Raw genomic sequence first — 22,997 nt, forward strand, 5'->3', positions numbered from 1 at the left:
CCAGAGACGACTCTGTACACACATATATCATCCAGCGTAACACACACATACATACACAGAATGCCATATATATGAACCATTTTACCCAAGATTTATGTCTGATGGCTAATAGGTACGATTGTGATGTTCACATTAATGCATCACTCTTACCAAATAAGATATTAATTATAGATGCAGCAGAATACATTTATTAGCTGAAGCTTCATGATGGCGTGTGATTCCACATTATATTGTGGCTCACGCAAAGCTTAAAGGGTTATTTTCCAAGGATTTTCTGTTACGTGCAATCTATTAGTTTATTCAGACTGACATGAATATAATTCTGTTGTGATTACCATGTCATTCTCACTGAATGATGTCAGGGCTGGACAAATCTCAGGAGGCAGGTAGCCGATGCACAAAAAAGGTTTTATGCAAATACAAGTCTGTTTGTTTTTTTTAAAGGAAACCTGTCACAAGAGAAGCACAGAGGCTTCCATTACTGCCCTTTCCTTCTGAGATTGCTAGCTGCCTGATCGTCACACTAAAATCTTTTGCTTCAGCACTTTGAGTCCTTGATTTGGAACAAGTATGTACATAAGGTTTTCTGGCTTTCTGAATTACCATTCTTGTTTCAGGTCAGTATTGAGAACAAAGGGGTTGATTTATTAAAGCCAAATAGGCTGTCAACTTTGCAAGGTAATTGTCCTTTAGCTTAGTGAATGTGATGAAAATTCACTTTGCAAAGAATACATCCAAGGAAAAAAAAAACACAATGGGGTTAATTTACTAAAACTGGAAAGTTCAAAATCTAGTGCAGCTGTGCATGCTAGCCAATCAGCTTCTAACTTCAGCTTGTTCAATTAAGCTTTGACGGAAAAAAATGGAAGTTGATTGGTTTCTATGCAGCGCAGCACCAGATTTTGCACTCTCCAGTTTTAGTAAATCAACCCCAATATTTTTTCCCTACTCATGAATGGTTGATGAAGTCAATAGAGCTTGACCTCACTTAGCTAAGGGAAAATTCACTTGCATGGTGAACAGCCTATTTGCCTTTAGAAAATCAACCCCAAAGAGTCAGCATAATAGATAGGCAAGTATCATTTTCAAGAGGTAGTCAGCAATGGCTGCTGTGACTTTGTAACAGCACTGGTAAGCGAGAGTGAACCACAACTGCAGTAGCAAGGATTTCAATGCACTTCTTATGTGAGAATTCAGTATTAGGCCCCAGGCATCACTCCACACAAACAGGAGTTTGGGGGTTCTCTACATCATCAGCCTATTTAGCAGGGCTGTGGAGTCGGAGGAAATTTTGGGTACCTGGAGTCGGAGTCGGAGGAAATTTTGGGTAGCTGGAGTCGGAGTCAGCAAACAATGCACCGACTCCAACTCCTACTAAATTTAGATTGTCGGAACATTTAGGAGTCGAAACATTTATCTTCCGACTCCACAGCCCTGCTATTTAGATTAGAGCCTTTTGGGACATGGGACTTCACGTGCCCACTTTTTTTTGGGGTTAAAACATGAAATCAAATAATAATATATTGAACTAAAACCATAAATAAATAAAAAATGACATGCACTGCCGTAATGAAGCCCACACTACAAAGATTTATGAAAACAAATTCATATCATATGTCTACCAACATTACCCCTAATAAAGTTTGTGTCTGCAAAAAATCCAAGGGATTGGCAGGTGGGAAGCAGGCTGGAGAAAAAATGTGCAGCAAACCCTCCTGGATACAGGCTATACAGAGAGCTTAACTTTCGTCCATTGGAGGCCAGCTTTCCGCTGAACGAAGGACTCCAATCACAGGTAAGTATGACCCTCTCTTCTTCTCAGCAACAGCGTCCTTCCTATATTCCTGTATAACAGCACTAGGACTGGTAAAACCCTGAAGGACAACAGCTGCAGACCAGCTAGTAGCATGTTATTTAATAACTTATTCAGTGTCACCCTTTAAACTAATCATGGGGGCCTGGCAATCCCTTGGGACCACTATACATAGACACTGCGGCCCCCATTATACTTATGCACTATATACATATACACACACATATACAGTATATATCTATATATATATATATATATATATATATAGATAGATATATATAGATATATATCTATATATATATATATATATATGTATAGATATATATATATATATATAGATATATATATATATATAGATATACTTTAATATGTTTTTTTTGTTCAGTGATATTTAAGGGTTTTCAATACAAACAACAAAGGTTGCAACACAGATGATCATGAAAAGTCATAATTAGAACACATGCACCATTGGTCATTGGGTCTTTCAACTTCAAAAACAGATTAACGTTAATACATTTTCAGCTTGGTTTATTGTGAGTATTACCGCATCTATTGCCATAGGAACATTCATACTTCTATACCGAAGAATGCTTCGTTATTAGGTTGATACAATTAGTAATAATATTCTTCCAATTTTTAATAATTTTCACTGTTTTGCTGTCCAGCACTGCTTTACAAGCTGCTTTTCCAGCCCACCAATCCCTCCAATATATGGACTCTGCTAATCTCTCTTTCAGCTTTCTCCATAACAACAGAATTTATATGCCGACAAGATGAACAGATGTAAAAAGTTGTAATTCAATGATTATGTCGCTATCTTTGTCTCTTTTTGAGGAATTAGGTATTGCACTCGTGGGAAGTCACATTTTATGCCTTGTTGGGATAATGAATATTATGGTAATATGCAGAGAATGTGAATTTTGGAAAGTTAAAGGGGGGGGGAGAGGAGACAGTGAGGAAGGTCCCCTGTGCATGGTAATAAATAGGAAGTAAATTTGTCATTATAGCCTGAATCTGAGTGTGCTGGGGGGTGTTCTAGGCACCAGATTTAATTAAATCCTTTTTTAATATACAGACATCTAAACTGCATAATTCCCATGTACTGCAAAACGGAGAGCAATATTAAGACAAACAGTCAGCGTGAATTACTAAACGCCTGCGAGAGGAGAGTCAACACACGTAGCCTATGGAGGGGAGATACTGCGAGCATTGGGAAGCATATTAACCCCTGAGTGACTGGGGGCTCACATGCTTCTGCTTGTTACAAGTGTAAAAGGCTCGTGAGGAGTCTGAGGCCTCGTACACACGACCGAGAAACTCGACGAGCGAAACACATCGTTTTGCTCATCGAGTTCCTTGTGAAGCCGTCGATGAAACTCGACAAGCCAATTTTCTCCATTCCCGTCAAGGAAATAGAGAACATGCTTTATTTAAAGCGCTGCGCAAACTGTTGGCGCTATATAAATCCTGTATAATAATAATAATAATAATTTTTGGCTCGTCGAGTTTCTCGACAGTTTCCTCAATGAAAATGTACACACGACCGGTTTCCTCGGCCAAAAAATATCTCCCAGCAAGTTTCTTGCTGGTTTTTGCCGAGAAACTCGGTCGTGTGTACGAGGCCTGAGTATATGAAGAGTAAGAATACTCCTAACCAATCACCCAGATGGCCGGGGACATGTCAGTACATGGCTCATATATGAGAGAGATGCCTAATTGTCTGAATCCATTGTTGTTGATAATTGCACATGCACATACCTCCTATACCATCCTTCAATATGAGTACTTGGTGCCTTCTAGTAATGCAGACGTCAATGACTTTAGCTCTTTTCCTGCTATAATACATTGTAAAGGCCTTCTGTCCTCATAATACAGAGGGACATGTCACATCCTCGTAATACACAGATGTCAGGGACACATACTTTTGTGTTTCTGGCAATAAAAGGCTTAATTTGAGAGAGGGGGTGGGAGGTGACTGTCACCGAGCTTTAAATCCCCCTGTCAGCGTCAGGTCCTCTCATATGTCACTGTCCATCCCAAGAGAAGGATGACTGCTGCCACACGCTGACATCCCATGATGCCTTTGTCCAGACTCCAAGTTCCTCCTTCTCAGATATAAATCATTTCTCAACAAGAGATTTCTAATGAAACGGCACTTCTGAAATATGTATGTTTCCTTTTGGTCGTGTTCCAGCACTTTCCTCCTGACACCTCTTGTAAGGAGGAGGAGGAGACGCTGGCTTCTGTTAAAGAAACTAGCCACTGAAGTGGAAGGCTGGGTACAAGACGCAATGTCAGAACTCTGTGACCTTGGAAAAAGGTGTTTAAAGATTGTCAGTGTTCCACGGAGCTCTTAGTGATTTGCAGCCAGTCACCTTAACTTCTTCTATTGAAAGACATGCTAGATATTCTCTTTTTTACATTGTAGAAGTAGTTACTGATCATGCCTATGCTTGTGATCTTCTACGTGTTTGCATCTGGCCACATGGCAGCAGTTACCATTCTTTGTATATTATTAAAAAGCAATTTCAGACAGCAAGTGAAATCGGTCAGGCCTCGTACACACGACCGAGTTTCTCGGCAAAAACCAGCAAGAAACTTGCTGGGAGATATTTTTTTGCCGAGGAAACCGGTCGTGTGTACATTTTCGTTGAGGAAACTGTCGAGAAACTCGAAGAGCCAAAAAGAGAGCAAGTTCTCTATTTCCTTGATGGGAATGGAGAAAATTGGCTTGTCGAGTTTCTCAACAGCCTAACAAGGAACTCGACGAGGAAAACTATGTGTTTCGCCCGTCGAGTTTCTCGGTCGTGTGTACGAGGCTTCATAGAACTTCTGAACTACTAACGCCATCCAGGAAACGCAGCAAGTAACATAGTCACTCAATTTACCTAATTTTATTCTATGTAATCCACTGTGGCCACATTCAACAGATCTCCCCAAGTGTTGGACGGGTCTGCTTCTTAAAGCCCGGGCTAGCTAATGTCTGTTATCTTTCTCTACTTAACTACTAATGTATCTTCGATTAGATGCAACCCTTCAGCTTTGAATCTAATTTTTTTGGTTGTAATTATGTAACGTGACTGATACCAGTCATGGCATTTTGATACAGCAGGTTTTGTTAGGGGAATACCATTCATGCATTACCAACAGGTCAGCAAAAGTGGTTCCCAGACCCAGGGGCGGACTGACAACTCATGGGGCCCCCGGGCAATAGGAGATTATGGGGCCCAGAGTAATAGGATATTATGGGGCCCCCAGACAATATATTATGGGGCCATACACACACTGAAAAGGTACTGGAGAGGCGGGGCAGGTATAATCTTGGCATTTTTAGACCAAAAGGATGTCGGTAAGGGACATTTCAGAGACACGTGTAAAAAAAACACAGATTTTTACATACTGTCCCTGGTTTTACTGAGGCTGGCAACCCTGATGGGGCCCTCTAGTGGCATGGGGCCCTCAGGCAGTGCCCGAGTGCACAAATGGTCAGTCCGCCCCTGCCCAGACCATCAAATTACCAACAAAATGGAGATGGAAGGCAGAACAGTATGCCACAGCAATGCTTGAATGAAAACCTGAAGTAGTTGTTGTTCAACCATACAGCATGCTTGTTCCATTCTGAATATAATGGTGTGAATCTGACCGTTTACCAGCAGATTTTGCTGTTTGTTCATTCTTGGGTTGCTGGATCTTAATATATTGGCAATCTCTTGTTTTGTAGTCACGTTGGCTATTGAGTCCATGATGATACTACATTTTACTTGTGTTCTGGTTGTTCGATATCTATTTATTTCTAAACACAGGTCATTTGGGCAGGGAGTCATTTTCTGCTTGCCAGTGGGTCAGTTATGGAATCAGAATAGTCTAACCTGCCAGTATATTCTCCCTGTGCGTCAGCAGCATGAAGCTTTCGTTGTTCAAAAACAAATCATAAGACCTTTGTTTGATCCTCTCTTCACCTGACATGCACATCCTCCATTTACTATATGTTGGAGAACCCCCCCACCACCACCTATCAGGAAGTAGCGGAGGGCGCAAAGTTATCTATGTTCATCTGTGGCTGTCAGTGGGGATAAGTAGACAGTAATTTTCAATTGACAATTTTCCAATTAGGCAAATTTACAAATAGCAATTTTGTATTACAATGAATACATGCATATAGATTTATACAGGCTTCCGAGAATCTTGAAATTGTTACATTGAAATCGTATCGTGTGACAATCCTAAACCTTGTATCAGCAACTGATAGTATGTGTGATAGTTGAATATTAAAGCTGAATACCAGACAGATACATGAATATTCAGTTAACTGTTTTGCCTGCCAATAATTATTTTTAACTGATATTGTAAATCAGACACATCTGCTAGACAACACAGCCAGGAACTGGGCCTAGCTATAGACTGTTAAGAAATACAGCTTGGTCCAAATCCCAATCCAGCCGTGGAATGGGCAGGGTAGGATCACCATTGGATGTTTGTGAAGCCTGTGCTTTCCCCTCTTGTAAGCATGTTCCCTGTATGTGCTGCTTCCCTCTTCACTGCTGTGCAAGGGATTACTGAAGACTGATTCAGGTAACTATGCTGGATCCGTATAAAATACACACAATGATTTCCAGTGAACGTGTAACAAGACTAGATGGTGGTTTTTGTGTTTGCTTAGATTTTAGCTCCGGTAAACCTAAACTACTGTAGTGAGAGAGCAATGGTGATAAGCAAAGTGTAGTAGACCATCAAACTCAGATCAGTAAGACTCCTTTCACACTGGGGCGTTTTTCAGGCACTTTGGCGTTAAAAAAAGCGCATGTAAAGCGCCTGAAAGAAGCCTCATCTGCAATCCAAATGTGAAAGTCATTTAGGGTTAGGGGGGTTAGGGTTAGGGTTTCCCATTGAAGAATATGGCTAGGACTCAGGAATTGGAACAGGGACCTCCCCCAAAGGTCAGAAGGCGGGTTCCCAGAGGTCAAAGGTCACATGGAATGGCTGACCCACCCTGAGTCAGCCATCCCAGTCTGAGTCTGAGTGCTTTCAGAGCCCTTTCACACTGCCAGCGCCCAAAAAACGCTGGTTATGCTCCGCTAACACCCCTATGACACGGGCGTTTTTTTTGGTGCTTTGGCATCAAAAAAAGTGCCTCAATGGGAAGGGACGCTTTAGAAGTGGTGTATTCAACTCTCCTTAAGCACTGCAAAGAAGTTGCTTGCATGACTTTTTTTTGACGCCCTGCCAGCGCAGCGCCTCAGTGTGAAAGTACTCGGGCTTGGAATTGCAGATGAGGCTTCTTTCAGGTGCTTTTTTTTACCGCTAAGACCCCCTTTCACACTGGGGCGTTTTTCAGGCGCTTTACTGTGAAAGCACTCAGGCTTTCACATTGGGATTGCAGATGCAGCTTCTTTTAGGCGCTTTACAGGTGCTGCTTTTTTTAACGCCAAAGCGCCTGAAAAATGCCCCAGTGTGAAAGGGGTCTAAAGGAAAATTCTGATGGATTGCACAGGGTTCTTGCAATCCCAAATTATTTGCAATGCACTTATTTTATGCCTTTGCATATGCCCCATACTACTATTTGCTGGCCAATAAAACCCTTGCACATTAAAAGACTACTTCTCTTCCTTCACTTTCATGAGTAATCTAACATCGTATGCAGGAAAAATGCTAATTCTTTATATTATAACCAGACAAAAAAGTATAGTGTATTGTACTGGGATAACACAAGCTTCTTCTAATACATTGCCGTTCACAATGAGAAGATGGCTTCCTACAAACCCATGCCTGTTCTAGTTATATGAGCTTCCCTAAGGGTTCCTCCTAAATAATCCTGATAAATTATGAGACATACGCGTTTATGTAGCTGGTTGTTTAACCTATCAATTTTTAAACCTGCCTAACAGTCGAAGGAGTATTTCTTCAATTATTCCATTACTTGTCGCTTAGCAACCACTCTCTTCCCCACCAATCAGCTCATATTGTGCTTGTCACATGGTCTCTATGATTTCTCCTCCGCCATTAATTGCCTGTTTAAACAAAAATGAAATAATCTTGATTGTTTCTGTGCTCTGCTTCCTATCAACACATTTCGTCATCATCGCTGGTGATCACAGTCCCGGCTTAAAGTGGATGTAAAGCCACTCTCATCCTTTCTAAACTACTGCCATAGTGCTGATCTATAAGGATAGAGATGCCTCCTGCATGTATCCTTACCTGTCAAATGTTTCCCCTCTGTCTGTTATAAGAACTGAAAAACTGCAGATTCTGTGGGTGGGTCTGTTGTCTGGAGCTCTGTGGGTGGAGTTGTGATGTCAGTAGCCTCCCCGCCCACCTCTACACTCCCCTTGTCAACATGCATTTTTTCCTATGTATCCCTTAGGCCTCGTACACACGACCGAGGAACTCGTTGGGCGAAACACATCGTTTTCCTCGACGAGTTCCTTGTTATGCTTGTTGAGAAACTCGACAAGCTTGCTTTGCGTACACACTGTCAAGACCAAATCTCCTCGTTCTCAAACGCGGTGACATACAACGGCAGGGGAAGTTCGATTCCACTGGCACAACCCTTGGGGCTGCTTTTGCTAATCTCATGTTACTGTGTGTTAAGTAAAAGTTTTGTTAAGAGACGATTTGCACTTTTCAGTCTGTTACAGCGTGACGAATGTGCTATCTCCATTACAAATGCAACTTTTACTCCCATCTCATACTTTATTCTGAGCATGCGCGGGTTTCTTAGCATACACACGCTCGAGTTTCTCGTCGAAAACCAGCCTGACGAGGAACACGACGAGCAAATTCAGACTCCCGTCAAGGAAAAAGAGAACTTACCCTCTTTTTTGCTCGTCGAGTTCCTCGACAGTTTCCTCGATGAAAAATGTACACATGACCGGTTTCCTCGGCAAAAAAGCTCTCCCACCAAGTTTCTCGATGGATTCTGCCAAGGAAACCGGTAGTGTGTACAAGGCCTTACACTAAATTCTGCTATGATCACTAACATCCAGTCAAAATCCAGGAATGTAACCACATGACTTCAGAAAAAGAGTGGGGGTGGGAATTAAAAAATAATGCCTGTCTCCAGGCTAGTGCATGAGATATGTAAATAACTGTCAGGCCCCGTACACACGACCGAGTTTCTCGGCAGAATTCAGCCAGAATCGATCGGAGCTGTATTCTGCCGAGAAACCCGGCTGTGTGTACACTTTCGGCCGAGGAAACCGACGAGGAACTCGTCAAGGCTAAATAGAGAACATGTTCTCAATTTCCTCGTTAGTCAACGGGGGGAAACTTGGCTCGCCGAGATCCTCGGCGGCTTCACAAGGAACTCGACGAGCAAAACGATGTGTTTTGCTCGTCGAGTTTCTCGGCCGTGTGTACGGGGCCTCACTCACAGCAAGGGGGCGGAACAGACTAAGGTTTTTCTCTGTAAGTCCTTTTTATTTCACTGAACAATAAAAGAGGATTGCTCAGAGCTGGATTAACTCTGTGTGGCAAGTCTGGGCACAGATGATAGGAAATCGTATACTGTACATTGTGACATAAAAATAAAATAAAAAATGTTCTGGTTCAGTCAGTTCAATGTACCACCTTCCAGGTGGGCAAAGCAACTGGCAAAACATGTGGCGCTGTCTCCTTCTACAGGTAAGGTCTTGCCAGTTTGAAGAGGGTGAAGATTGGCACTGCCATTGCCTGCAAATGGACACTCTGGCACTCAAACAAGAAGCTGATATAATACTTTTGTATAGATGGACATTTGGCAGCTGGTACTGAGAGCGTCTGACAATATAGGAAGGTGAGATGTGGCCCACAACACAGGTGCAGCTGCCACTGACTGCCAATGGAGGAAATGATGAGAAAAGGGTTGGCGGGTTTATAAGTGAAAGTCTGGCGGTTGGCTGTCAATTATTTGGCAGTATGTGGAAAGGGAAGGTCACCACTGCAGCCTGTTGATATCTGCTCTGATTAATTGAAAGGAGGCGGAGTGGTGGTTTATGGTGGACATTAGCGTATAAATCACAGATTGCGATACAGGGACAAAGCTTGGGTCAAAGCAGAATTAAACAAAGCAGTGCAGTGGGTTAAAGTGCAGATTCAGTAATCTGTGCTTTAAACCCAAGGATGCTGTGGGATTTCATTGTGTGACATCTCTGTATACCTCAAGAGTCTCTGTCCTTGTCTGTGTCAGCGACCTCGATAAAAACCCAATTCCCAACTCTTCTCTGCCAGGAAAAAAAAAAAAGGCTCTGGAATTCATGCAAATCACATTAATTCTAGCATCTCCCTTGTGAGCCTGCTATAAACTGCAGCCTAATTAAATATTTTTTAACGATGTGAGTAATTTTTGCCACGGGGCGGATTCAGGGGGAAATTTAATATGAGATCACAAAAGCTGTTCCCAGCGTTGATTCTGTAAATTAATAACTACGAGCCAAGCAGAGAAATATACAGACCTAATAAAGGCAGACACAGAGAAAGAAGCATCATAGATCCCTAATGCTGCAATGGTGCTTTATAACACCTTTGTGGATTCCAGTTTTAATCAAGTATGCCATGAAAAGCCAGCACTGTGCCACAGAGCTAGAATAGTGGCGCTGCCATATTATTCATATTTTGAAAGCTCCATCAACTTCAGGTTTCACTTCAAATCCATCTATACAAAGAAAGAGGTGCAAATGTTTCCTTTATTTAAAAACTGTTTTGAGAAAAAAATAAATAAACAAAAAGTGGTATCAAAAAATATAATTTATTGCAGCTCACCAATCCTTAAAGGAGTTGTAAACCCTCGTGGTTTTTCACCTTAACACTTTTTTGGGGAAAAAATACACTTTTTTTAATAAAAAAATAAGACAACAGTAAAGTTATCCCCATTTTTTTTTATATTATGAAAGATAATGTTACGCCGAGTAAATTCATACCCAACATGTCGTGCTTCAAAATTGCGTCTGCTCGTGGAATGCCGACAAACTTTTACCCTTTAAAATCTTCATAGGCGACGTTTAAAAAAATCTACAGGTTGCATGTTTTGAGTTACAGAGGAGGTCTAGGGCTAGAATTATTGCTCTCGCTCTACCAATCGAGGCGATACCTCACATGTGTGGTTTGAACACCGTTTACATATGCGGGCGCTGCTCACGTATGTGTTCGCTTCTGCGCGCAAGCTTGTCGGGACGGGGTGCGTTTTCTGGCTCCTAACTTTTTTAGCTGGCTCCTAGATTCCAAGCAAATTTGTCAAACCCTGGGGTAAGCATACCAGCTAAGGCTGGTGTCTCGTGTCCTGATTGGATAGATTGATAGCAGCGCAGCCATTGGCTTCCACTGCTGTCAATCAAAACCAATGACCAGGGGGTAGGGCCAAGTCCTGCTTCTGTGTCAATAGACGCAGAAGCAGGACACGGGAGCGCGCCCCGCACTGGTGTCCCGAAGGAGAGCGCTTCTCCAATGGGGCACTCAAGAAGAGGAGGAGCCACCAGTACCGCTGAGGGACTCCAGAAGAGGAAGATCGGGGCCACTCTGTGCAAAACCAATTGCACAGTGGAGGTAAGTATGACATGTTTGTCAGCATAATCCATTCCAGGAGTATGCTCGTAATCCAAAGTACTCACATATCAAAGTGAGTTTTCCTATTGGAGTCAATGGAAACGAAAATAATTTGTTCCGCATTGACTTCAATGGGATGCAATACCGAATGCGGCCAGATGTGGGGGGGGGGGGCGCCAGAGAGCGCCAAAAACGTCCAAAAAGGTCCAAGGATACTTTGGCTCATTTCCTGCGCCCCGTACCTCAGGCCAAATGAGGTACTGCAGGCCAATGTTCGGCTTTTCTCAGCTCATGCGCCCCCGTACCTCAGGCCAAATGAGATACTGCAGGCATATTTTCCGCTCTGCTCGGCTTCTGCGCCCCCGTACCTATGGCCAAATGAGGTACTGCAGCCCTATTTAGCTTGAATTCTGCTCATCTTGCGAGTCAACACTCGCAAACCTAGCCAGAATTTAAAAAAAAAATTGCTCGCAAATCAAAACGCTCTCAAACCAAGTTACTCTTAAACCGAGGTTCCACTGTATTTTCACCAAGTGATCTGGCCAGTAAGTCTGTTATTTTTGAGTTTCTTTAACAGACCAAGCTATCCAGCAAAAGTGGCAGTTGGAGGGTTAAAACAAACAGAAATAAAGACACAATGCCCACCTCTTCTCCAAAGATCTGACGTCCAACAGGATGGCATAGCTCCTATGCATGCATAGGCATTCATTCATCCTTGCAAACAAGCACTATGTCGATAATGTGCCCTGAGCTACACATTCGCCAGGTGATCCGGCCAGGAAATATGTTACTGGCTGAATAACCAGGTCAAACTACAGGAAAAAAAGACTGAAAAATTAAACTATTGCAACCACCACACCTAGGGAATGGTAAGCTGCAATATATAAATGAATTAATATAATACAGTAAAACCTTGGTTTGAGAGTAACTTGGTTTGAGAGCGTTTTGCAAGACATTTTTTAATCAATTTTGACTTGATATACAAGCGATGTCTTGATATAAGAGTAATGTCATGTCACAACTAAGTATAAAAGAGAAGAGAGGCGTCTCTAAGTATAGCAATATGGTTACTTTTATTGAAGGTACATTAAGCAACTCACTTGGTTGATGATTAAAAAAGGCACATCTAATTATGCAGGGATCCGGGGTAAAGCTGTCCACATAAACAGACCTCCACAAGCGTTTTAAGCCTTGCTTTCAGATCGCTCTACTGCAGGGTAGTCTTCTCGGTCACGATTGCAGACTGACAGCAGTGAGAGCAGGTGGTGCGGAGGATGGTCTATGTGGACAGCTTTACCCCGGATGCCTGCATACTTAGATGTGCCTCTTTTATTCATCAACCATGTGAGTTGCTAAATGTTTTACCTTCATTAAATGTAACCATATTGCTACACTTAGAGGCGCCTCTCTTCTCTTTTATACCCTGTAGCTCCTGCTGGATTTTGCTTCTAATATCCTTGCGGAGGCTTCCATTTGTGGATGGACATTTTATGGTTACACAACCTATTACATTACTATAATCTTTTTATATGGGATATAAACTAAAAGACTTATGAATAAATTGTTGTGGAACGAATCATCTGAGTTTCCATCATTTCTTATGGGAAAATTTGCTTTGATATAAGAGTGCTTTGGATTACAAGCATGCTTCTGGAACGAATTATGCTTGCAGGCCAAGGTTTTACTGTATTTAATACCACTTTAATGCAGAAGCACAGAAAGGATAAATAGTGTTCATTCTTGTATGCATACAAGCCTTGTTCATTAAGCAGTGCAAGAAGCGGAATGCAATAAGACTATCAAAGGATATTTTGGAATGGGCTACTCTACTTTTCTTATGAAACTTTGTATTAATATGTTTTTTTTTGTTTTACATAAGGAGTACTTGACATACATACTTAAAGTCGAGAAACACTCCTATAGTGCATGCAAGTCGATTTTTTTCAATTTGGGCTGAAGACTTGTTTATTTCTAAGCAATTTATCTCCCTCCTAACTGCCGTGGAACATTTTCTGCACTCCTGGATCAAATTTCCTCTTGGTCATAAGACAGAGGGCAGCAAAATATGCTAAACTCACCATTGTGTGTGTCAAATTGGCGTTAGTAATATGCCCGCTCTGCCCCTCCTTTACGGTTGCCATGCAGTGATGCAATTACCCAGCCTGCTTTCTCACCATTGATTCCAGGGACCCCTGCAGCTCTGTGTCATGTAACCTGTTATGTCCAGGTTACAACAGTTCTTTTTTTTCCTCTTTCCAAGTTCTACATTTTGGTATATCTGATGGAGGCGAACGCGCTACATAGGTCTGTTTTTGTGTTTAGTGGCCATGTTTGATTGGCAACTGCAATGAGCCACTGGGAACTACATTCCAGATATGGGTAGCGGCTGAGAACAGGTTGTCTGTATTGTCTTTTAGCTGGACCTCTGGACAGTCAGCTATATGCAGGATATGTCCTTCCTCCAACTACTCTGCTTTAAGTTCATAACAAATCCTGTACGTTTTACTTAGCTATCTATGCATGATATCTCTAGATCTTTTTATATGTGCTTCCATAATATTAGGCTGGCCATAGATGGATCTGCCAGCTAATCAAAAATTCCCAATCCACACAATCAAGGTAAATTAAGGAATCCTTTCTGCTGCGCTTATATTCTTTTTTGTTTCAATATTTTTACTGAAGTTTCAAATCTTTTTTAACATAGATCACAAACGATATCTATGCATCATCATAAACACAGTGGATGAGCAATTCACAGTGAAGAGTAATAAGACAAGCATTGTAAGTTAGGTCAAACAGCATAGGGTAACAAGACGTATAAGAATACTAGGTATGCATATATGAACCAGGGTCAGTTCTCTAAATTATCTGATTCTTCGCCAAGGTTTTATTATGTATTTATAAAATAAAAATACTCATTCAGATTTAATGGCCCTCTTCTGTAAGCAGTGGAAAGAGTAGAACATAACAGAAGAACATAAGTCAACAGTCTTTAGATGTAACATGTTTTCTTGTGTATCGGTAGCCTTTGAGGATAAGACCTATATATTGTGGGATCTCAGGCTAGGGTTGGCAACGCTGGCACACATTAAAGTAATTATGCAATCCAGAGGGTATTTGGGTGTTAGGTTAATGTACAGGTGTACTTCTAGTCACAACTGCCCCAACCTACCCTCTCTAGTCCTCTTGAAGCCATCTATACCTCTCGAGGCTCCAAACACCAAATTCTGGTAAATCAGGGGGTACCCTCTAGGATCACAGATCTATTAATTTTAGTGACCACCATTATAAGGTACCCACAAAAATCCAGTGGGATTGATTTACTAAAACCGGAGAGTGCAAAATCTGGTGCAGCTCTGCATAGAAACCAATCTGCTTCCAGATTTTTTTGTCAAAGCTTAATTGAACAAGCTGAAAGAGGAACTGCAGTCTGCTCACATAATTTGTAAAAACAACATCCTTGCCATTCAGAAGCTTCCCTCCAAACACTTTGCATATTATTTTATATATACTGTGATTCTGTACTTGCTAAATATGCTGCAAAAATCTCCCTCCACTGAGTCTGGCTGCATCCATTTTAACTGTGGGCAGCTGAAGCTGCTGCCTGTTCACTTCCTGGATTTAAACAGACACACAGAGTCACACCTCTGGCTCTGCAGTCCTGCAGCTCTCATTGGCCCTCCATTTCTGGCAAACTCTCACAAGAGTGAGAGAGAAAGAGCTGTGCAAGATGACATAAGCCTAGCGTTTTTACCAGACAAGAAACAGTAAGTGGGCTGTATGAGGTATTTACTGGCAGAAAAAAAAAAAAAATCTATCCAAAGTTAAAACAACAAGGGCAAAAGATTTAATAGATGGAAAGATGAAAACATAACTGAAGGTCTGTCTGAAGTTAGAGCTGATGGGTTACAATGCACAGCTGCACCAGATTTTGCACTCTCCAGTTTTAGTAAATCAACCCCATTATATGCTTCATGTCTTATGTCAGCATGTTGACCCACAAAATGTATTCTGGAATCCCATTCAGTGCATACAATGTACTCCTGGTTTAGAAGACTAAAGATATCTTTGTCCTCTTGTACAATTTTTATTTCATGGTTGTCAGGTGTTTGCTTTGTAAGTTCTTGTTTTATTTGTCATGAACATTTAGAATGATCTTTTATTCTCTGCAGGTGGAGCTGACTGGAAGCAGCATGTTTGATTATGTTCACCCAGGGGACCACGTAGAGACGGCGGAGCAACTCGGCATGAAACTTCCACCAGGCCGTGGACTTCTCTCGCAGAGTGCCAATGATGATGGTGCCAGTTCAGCATCTTCATCCTCACAGTCAGAGACTCCAGAGCCAGGTAGGTGGGAGTGAGGAGCTTGTGATTATCTGTATAGCCCTTCAAAACTAGAAATTATTCTTTAAAGGGATACTATAGGTTTGTTTTAAAAACAAAAACAAGCATGTCATACTTACCTCCACTGTGCAGTTTGTTTTGCACAGAGTGGCCCCGATCGTCCTCTTCTGGGGTCCCATGACGGCTCTCGCGGCTCCTCCCTGCACGAGCTAACCCCCTCTGGAAAGCTCTCTCCCGAGGGGGTTACCTTGCTGGCACGCTCCAGTGTCATACACTCGGGGGCCATAGACCCCCCCCCCCCCCCCGGTGTGCCGCGTCACTGATTTGATTGACAGCAGCGGGAACCAATGGCTGCGCTGCTATCAATCATTCAATGAAGAGCCAACAAGAGCCGGGGGAAAGCAACACGGGATTGCACCCACGGAGATTCGGGGGTCAGGTAAGTAAAACAGGGGATCAGGGGGGGGCGGTGACTGCAAGATGTTTTTTCACCTTGCAGTCTCCTTCATGAAAAAACACAAAGGTTTACAATCCCTTTAACATGCAATAAAGCACCTTCTACATACCCATCCCACTAGACACCATCTGTAAGTGAAATTGATTTTGAGTGGACTGCCTCTTTATGACATAACTGTTATGGAAATCCAGTGCAACCAGATGACATGATTCGGCTTATAGAAGTGACTGCCTGTCCCCTTTGCATGGTTCTATGCTGCATCTTCCCAGTGCGTGTAGGTAAGGCTTCGGTGTTCTCAGAAAGAGGACATGAACCAGTGAACACACCACTCTAAATGTTTATAGACTTTTCATTGTGCATAGAGTAAGGGAGGGTTATAACCCCTATCAGGTTGTTTTTGTTGCCATCTGTGTCCCATTGGGGAAATTTCCCTTCACTTCCTGTTCCAAAGCATAGAACAGGAAGTGTGAGGAAATCCTTCCAAAGTGAGGGAATCAGAGGTTATTGGAAGATTTTATCTTTGTCCCTGTTCTGGTGACCACCCAATATTTGTGATAAAAACCTGACAGGTGTTCTAATTGCTCTCCACTCTATACAAAAAAAGTTTGCCTTTAGTTAGGGCGCTTTTCAGCACTGTTATTTTAAGCTGCGCTTCACCGTTGTTTTCGTTGCGCTTTTCGGGGCGCTTTTAACCCCCGCTAGTGACCGATAAAGGGGTTAATAGCACCCGTGTAGCGCTAATAGCGCTTTGCAGGTGCTTCGGCGGCGCTGCCCATTCATTTCAATGGGCAGGGGCGCTTTAGGGCAAGCGCACCGCCCCAGCATGAAAGCACTCCTTTCACACTGGAGTAACAGGAGAGGCGCTTTACAGGCACTATTTTTAGCGCTAAAACGCCTGTAAAGCACCTCAGTGTAAGTAGACTTATACTTTCTGAAAAAGTTGGGAAACAAATACATTTAGTTAAAACAATTAAACAAGTATGCAGTTGAAAATTCAGAGGGAACACAATTACACAGGAAGGGTTGAGGAAGGCCTGTGACATTTAAGGTGTAGAATGCCATTGCATGCTGGTGAAAGGTGTGGATTGACGAATGTGAAACACTGCATGAACTCTGAATAAAGGATTCTGATGACGACTGATCTGATAAGAAGCAGCAAAGCAGCGAAATCAATGCATTTGAATACAGCTCTACATTTTATTTCCGTGCCTTCTTTCTTGGCCAACAGACCTTTATAAGATAAGCCTCCAACATCATCTATAAAAATACTCTAAACAGGCTTTAAGCTCATTGCTTCAATTCTAGAAAATGGTAGAGGAAGGGGGGCCGACACTGTGGCTCTGTGCTCCCCTACTCCTTCATTGTGCTCTGACGATAATTCAAGCATTAGGGGAAAATCCATTTATAAATTAAACAAAATGACTTGATATCCATCGTTCCCCAGTTCATCACGCTGTTCAAACAGCCACGAGATTGGCGTCTTGTCCCCGGCCTTCCGAGAGCCTTAGTAATTAGATCTGTGACGGATTTATCCTTTGCTGATTGAAGCTTTAAATTAATTGAAGTTCCACGTTTGTGGTTTTCTGTGTTTTTTTTTTTTCTTTTTTTTTTCATTGCAAGGTTTTTGCCTAGTGCTTATTCTCTCTGGATCACTCTCATGGGGAATACTGGAATCCACATTTTTTTCCTCTTGTTTCACCGTGTATGTGAACACAAGAGGGACAGTATTTTGGAATTGAGAGGGGACTCTGGGCCTTTGTTTGTTTAGCTTCTTTTCAAGTTAAGGTATCCTTTCAGTCATAAATACACCCAATACTAGCAACATGATCATTGCTTGTTCTGGGACTAACTTACAAAGTATGGCATTGTTGGCAACATATCTTCTTGAATTGAATACAGATTTAGTATTACTATGCATAATTGTTGGTATAGAGAAATTAGACTATCCTGTGTTATTGTTTATCATTAAAGTTCAAATAAATCAATAGGATATTAACATTACCAAATTTCATTATTAAAAAAATAAAAATCCCTCTCTTGATATGGATAAAAAAACAATGCTAAGCCTAGGTTCACATTGATGAGATTTGGCATGCAATTTGACATGTCAAATCGGCAGCTATTGCCGGCAATGGCACCGTTCGAATCGGTGCAACGCTGATTTGGTGGCGCCTCAATATACCCAAAAGTAGTTTCTTTTGGCGACTTCGGGTGCAATTTCAATAGACATCTGTGCAGAAACCCACACGGATGTCTCTGAAATCGGACTGACGTGCGAGTATGACATTGTGCGGGTTTAGCTGAACTTGCACGATTTCAATCCTGCAGCAGTCTGAACCTGGGCTAAAGCCTAGACCAAATGCCATTATAGATTTAAATAAAAAACATCCCTCTCTTGATATGGATAAAAAATCTATGCTTGCAAGCTTCCTTATGTGACCTTAAGCCTAGACTAAGATCACATGAGTTCTAGTTGCCAGGAGCATTGAAGGAATTAACTTCATTAAAGAATACAGAGCACTTTTTTAATTCATTCTTTTCAATGATAAACTTTGCCCTATAAGTAGAGTCAAATAAGAGGATCAGTAAAGGGTAACTATTGGACAGCTCTACTAGACAGGAATATACAATACGGAATTATGGCTGTCACTATGTATAAGTACAAAGTATATTTACATAGAAGCAAGATTTTTATAAAATAATATTTTTAAAATACTTTTTCCAAAGGTTATTATCCCTTTAAGAGGCTTACAGAGTTATCAGCATTAATCCTTGTCAGGTTCCCATATATTCATATAATATATACAATAATGAATTAATACAGGCAGTCAGTCCCCTACTTACAAACATCTTACTTACAAACGACTCCTACTTACAAGCAGAGGGAGACAACAGGAAGTGAGAGGAAATCTACCCCTTGGAAGGGACATTCACTCCTGTAATGCCTTGTACACATGGTCGGATTTTCCGTTGGGATAAACTACCAAGGATTTTTCCAATTGAATTCCGTTCAAGCTGTCTTGCATACACACTGTCACACCAAATTCCGACTGTCAAGAAGGAGATGACGTACAACACTACGGCAAGACGAAAAAAATGAAGTTCAATGCTTCCAAGCATGCGTCGACTTGATTCTGAGCATGCATGTTTTTTTCTCCGTCGGAGTTCCCTACAGACGAACGGAATTTCGGATTGAAATATTTTCCGTCGGAAAAAAGAGAACATGTTCTCTTTCTAAATTCCGATGGAAAAAAGTCTGATGGGGCACACACACGGTCGGAATATCCGATGAAAGAATTCCGTCTGACTTTTTCCATGTGTGTACAAGGCATTATGCCGCGTGCACACGACCGTTTTTCGGGTTCTAAAAAACTACGTTTTTTTTAAATGTCATTAAAAACGATTGTGTGTGAGCATTTTTCGGGTTCTAAAAAATGGGCAAATTTTTTTCCGAACATGCTCTATTTTTTTACGATGTTTTTAACGTTGTCGTTTTTAAGGTTGTAAAAAATGGTCTTTAACGACATGAAAAACCCGCACATGCTCAGGAGCAAGTTATAAGACGAGAGCACTCGTTCTGGTAAAACTACCGTTCGTAATGGAGTAAGCACATTCATCACGCTGTAACAGACAGAAAAGCGCAAATCGTCTTTTACTAACACAAAATCAGCAAAAGCAGCCCCAAGGGTGGCGCCATCCGCATGGAACTTCACCTTTATAGTGCCGTATTACGTGTTGTACGTCATCGCGCTTTGCTAGAGCATTTTTTTTTCACGATCGTGTGTAGGCAAGGCCGTTTTAATGATCGGGTTGAAAAAAACGTTTTTTCTAGATCCTTAAAAACTTTGTTTTTTAGAACCCGGTCGTGTGTACGCGGCATTCGAGTTAATATGGGGAAAATGTGTCTCCACTGATGCTTTAACACCAAGTCCATGTTTCCCTAACAACCCAGCCCATTTTCTTCTTAACAGGGACACCTTCCCTATGCTATGCAAAATGCTTAAAAATTGATTTTTGGGCTGGAGCTACACTTAAAAAATTGACCTGTTCTGAGAAACAGATTCAACTTAAGGACAAACCTACAGTCCCTATCTTGTTTGTAACTCAGAAACCGCCTGTATACAGTATACACATCTCTCTGTAGGCATGGATTACCAGAACTCCTAATGGATTGAGGGTCTGTTTACCCAAAACTGATATTATGGTGAAGAATAAAACCACTTGGCTGTTTCTATTATATCCCAGGGACTCTATTGGTGATATATCTGCACTTGAATTCCTGGTTTGCACACATTCTTTGGACATTATGAGAGGGGCGCACTCTCAGCAACACCCAAAACACTCAAGTAGATATGAGTGGGATTAGAAAATATGACATGTAGGCAAGACTCAGATAAAAATACATTTAATTTTGGAGTATTCAATACATTTATTTTGGAGTATTCAATACATTTACAAGGCTGCCTCAACCAACTAGGCTTCATCTGTAACTAAAATGTTAGTTTAGATCAAATAGATTTTAGATCCATTGAATTGTAAAGTATGTGGAGCATAGACTTCAAGTTACAATCTTGCCAAGATATGGCAAAACTGGCCAATACACCTAAAACATGACAGCTGGCACCCCCTGAAAAGCAGGCAGCTTCCTGAATTTGGAAACGTGTTTTCTATAGGCAATCCATGCAAGCCACGTGTTCACAGAGGCAGGTTTTTCCATATTTTTTTTCCATTTTTTTTTTTTCAGCTTCAGTTCTTCTCCCTTTTTCATTTCTTATATTTCTCATGTCTTCGCTTCCTCATCTATTCATATTTTCCATATTACATTCCCACCCTCCGTATATTCCTATATAGTTTCCATGCCCTCGCTCCCTCACCTCTCCCTCCTTTTCACCAGTAGTACGCTCCTCTTTTCTCACGCTGCTGCTGCGTACTGTTCTCTCTTGTGGCTCGCTAGCAATTCAATTATAGAGACGCGAGATATCGAGTCTCTGGCGGAGGAAGGGCCTCGGCTGACAAGAAATATGACAGACTACTTACAGCGTGTTTATGCCGTTAAACTTACCCTTGCCACACCTGCAATATGGTAAATGTCAGGGTTTTGTAGGTTTAATAGCATGTAAACACAACTGTGCAAGCCTGCATCTGTTTTGTGCTGTGCACCTGTCTTCTGTATACTGTGATTTTTCTGCTTATACCATCCCGAGTTTTTGGTTTTCGCTCCAGTACTCACGGTCTACATCTATGCTAATCTTTTAGTTGTATATAGGAACCCACACAGCCTTTGTCATTGCAAGGACAGTTATGATTTGCAAAGTACTGAAGCTGAGCAGTCCGCCAGGTTTTATTTATTGTGTATAGATCACTTTAGAGAGTAGTCTGGATTGGCTGCTATGGGTGACAACTTTTTTTTTTAAATTGTTCTAAGCAGCTTCTGATAATCCTGATTTCTAACAGAATTGGATAACACATTGGTTGACCGGGCAAGTACATGGCAAATGATGTTCAATCTGGATAAATGTAAAGTTATGTGCCTTCTTCATACAATTCTGGGGAAAACAAATGGTTAATTCAATGATGGAAAAAGACTGACCTTACAGATCAGATTTAATACCAACACCCAATGCCAACCTGCAGCTTCTAAAGCTAGCTAGATATGCTCTTGAACTAAACGATGCATAGACTTAAGACAGACTTAATTTTCTCAAATGCAGTTTATAGCATGTCCATCTTGATTAAGCATTTCAGTTTTTGGCATAAATTCAAATAAAGCATATCCTCAAACGGAAGGAGTCCAGAGAAGGGCAGCTTAATTAGTCAGGGACATGGAGCACATACTCTATATTACACTGGAAAGACTAACTAAACTGAATTTATTAACTCTTGCAAAGACACAGTTAGCATATCCCCCCCCCCCCTGTTTAAAGAGGTTCTGTCACCTCTCCTGTTCAGAATATCTTTAAAGATTAAATATATATCTTTTTTAACCAGCACAAGGGACAGTACTTACATTAAATGACAAGGGTCCCTTGTGGTGAAGGCTGCTCTCTTCATTTTTATCTTCATTCCTCTACCCCCCCCCCCCCTCCATAACTCCAGTGGTAATCTTCTGGGCTGGCACTCATCAAGAGTGCCAACTATCCCTACCGCCCCCCCCTTCTATTCATGAAAGCTGTAATATTGCTTTCTGCAATGAAAAGCACTCTATGGATTGAGGTTGCAGTCCTTTCATTCATCCACCCATCCATCTCTCCAGTCATAGAATGCTCTTCATTGCAAGATGCTATACTACAGAATCTATGAATGGGGTGGGGGGCGGAAAGGTCGGGGCACAGTCGGCACTCCCAACGAATATAGGTGGCTTTTGGCCCTCACCAGTTTTCAGCACAGACATCTGTATTTGTAGTAACCAATTTGATCTATATAGATGTTAGGAATTCATTGATTGTACAAGGATAAGTACAAAGGAAGTTTCAGCAGAAAGTCTTGTAAGTCCTGAAAACCAGGAGTGTAAAAATAAAGGACATGTACACTTTAATTAAGACTTGATTATTACTCCCCCCTTGCCCTAAGCAATAGTGACTCCCACAACACCTTATACTTGAGTGCCCAGAGCTTCCTTAACAAATTCTGAACATTCAGCCCAGTGCACACTTCAGGGTAATGATGGGGACTTGCCACAGAGAATACTGTCAGGCCCCGTACACACGACCGAGTTTCTCGGCAGAATTCAGCCAGAAACTCGGTTCAGAGCTGAATTCTCCCGAGAAACCCGGCCGTGTGTACACTTTCGGCCGAGGAAGCCGACAAGGACCTCGGCGAGGAAATAGAGAACATGTTCTCTATTTCCTCGTTGTTCTATGGGAGAAC

The 22,997-nt window shown here is 41.7% G+C and overlaps 1 protein-coding gene across 1 annotated transcript in view; it reads left to right on the forward strand.

Annotated features, from left to right (window-relative positions):
* NPAS3 (neuronal PAS domain protein 3) overlaps positions 1 to 22,997 on the forward strand; it is a 589,204-nt gene that overhangs the window by 470,750 nt on the left and 95,457 nt on the right. The window contains exon 6 of the mRNA XM_040333134.1: positions 15,502 to 15,676. Within this exon, the coding sequence (XP_040189068.1) occupies positions 15,502 to 15,676 (175 nt within the window). The remainder of the gene's footprint in view (positions 1 to 15,501; positions 15,677 to 22,997) is intronic.

Source organism: Rana temporaria, chromosome 13 (assembly GCF_905171775.1).
Source record: "Rana temporaria chromosome 13, aRanTem1.1, whole genome shotgun sequence".
In the NCBI taxonomy this organism is placed as follows: domain Eukaryota; kingdom Metazoa; phylum Chordata; class Amphibia; order Anura; family Ranidae; genus Rana; species Rana temporaria.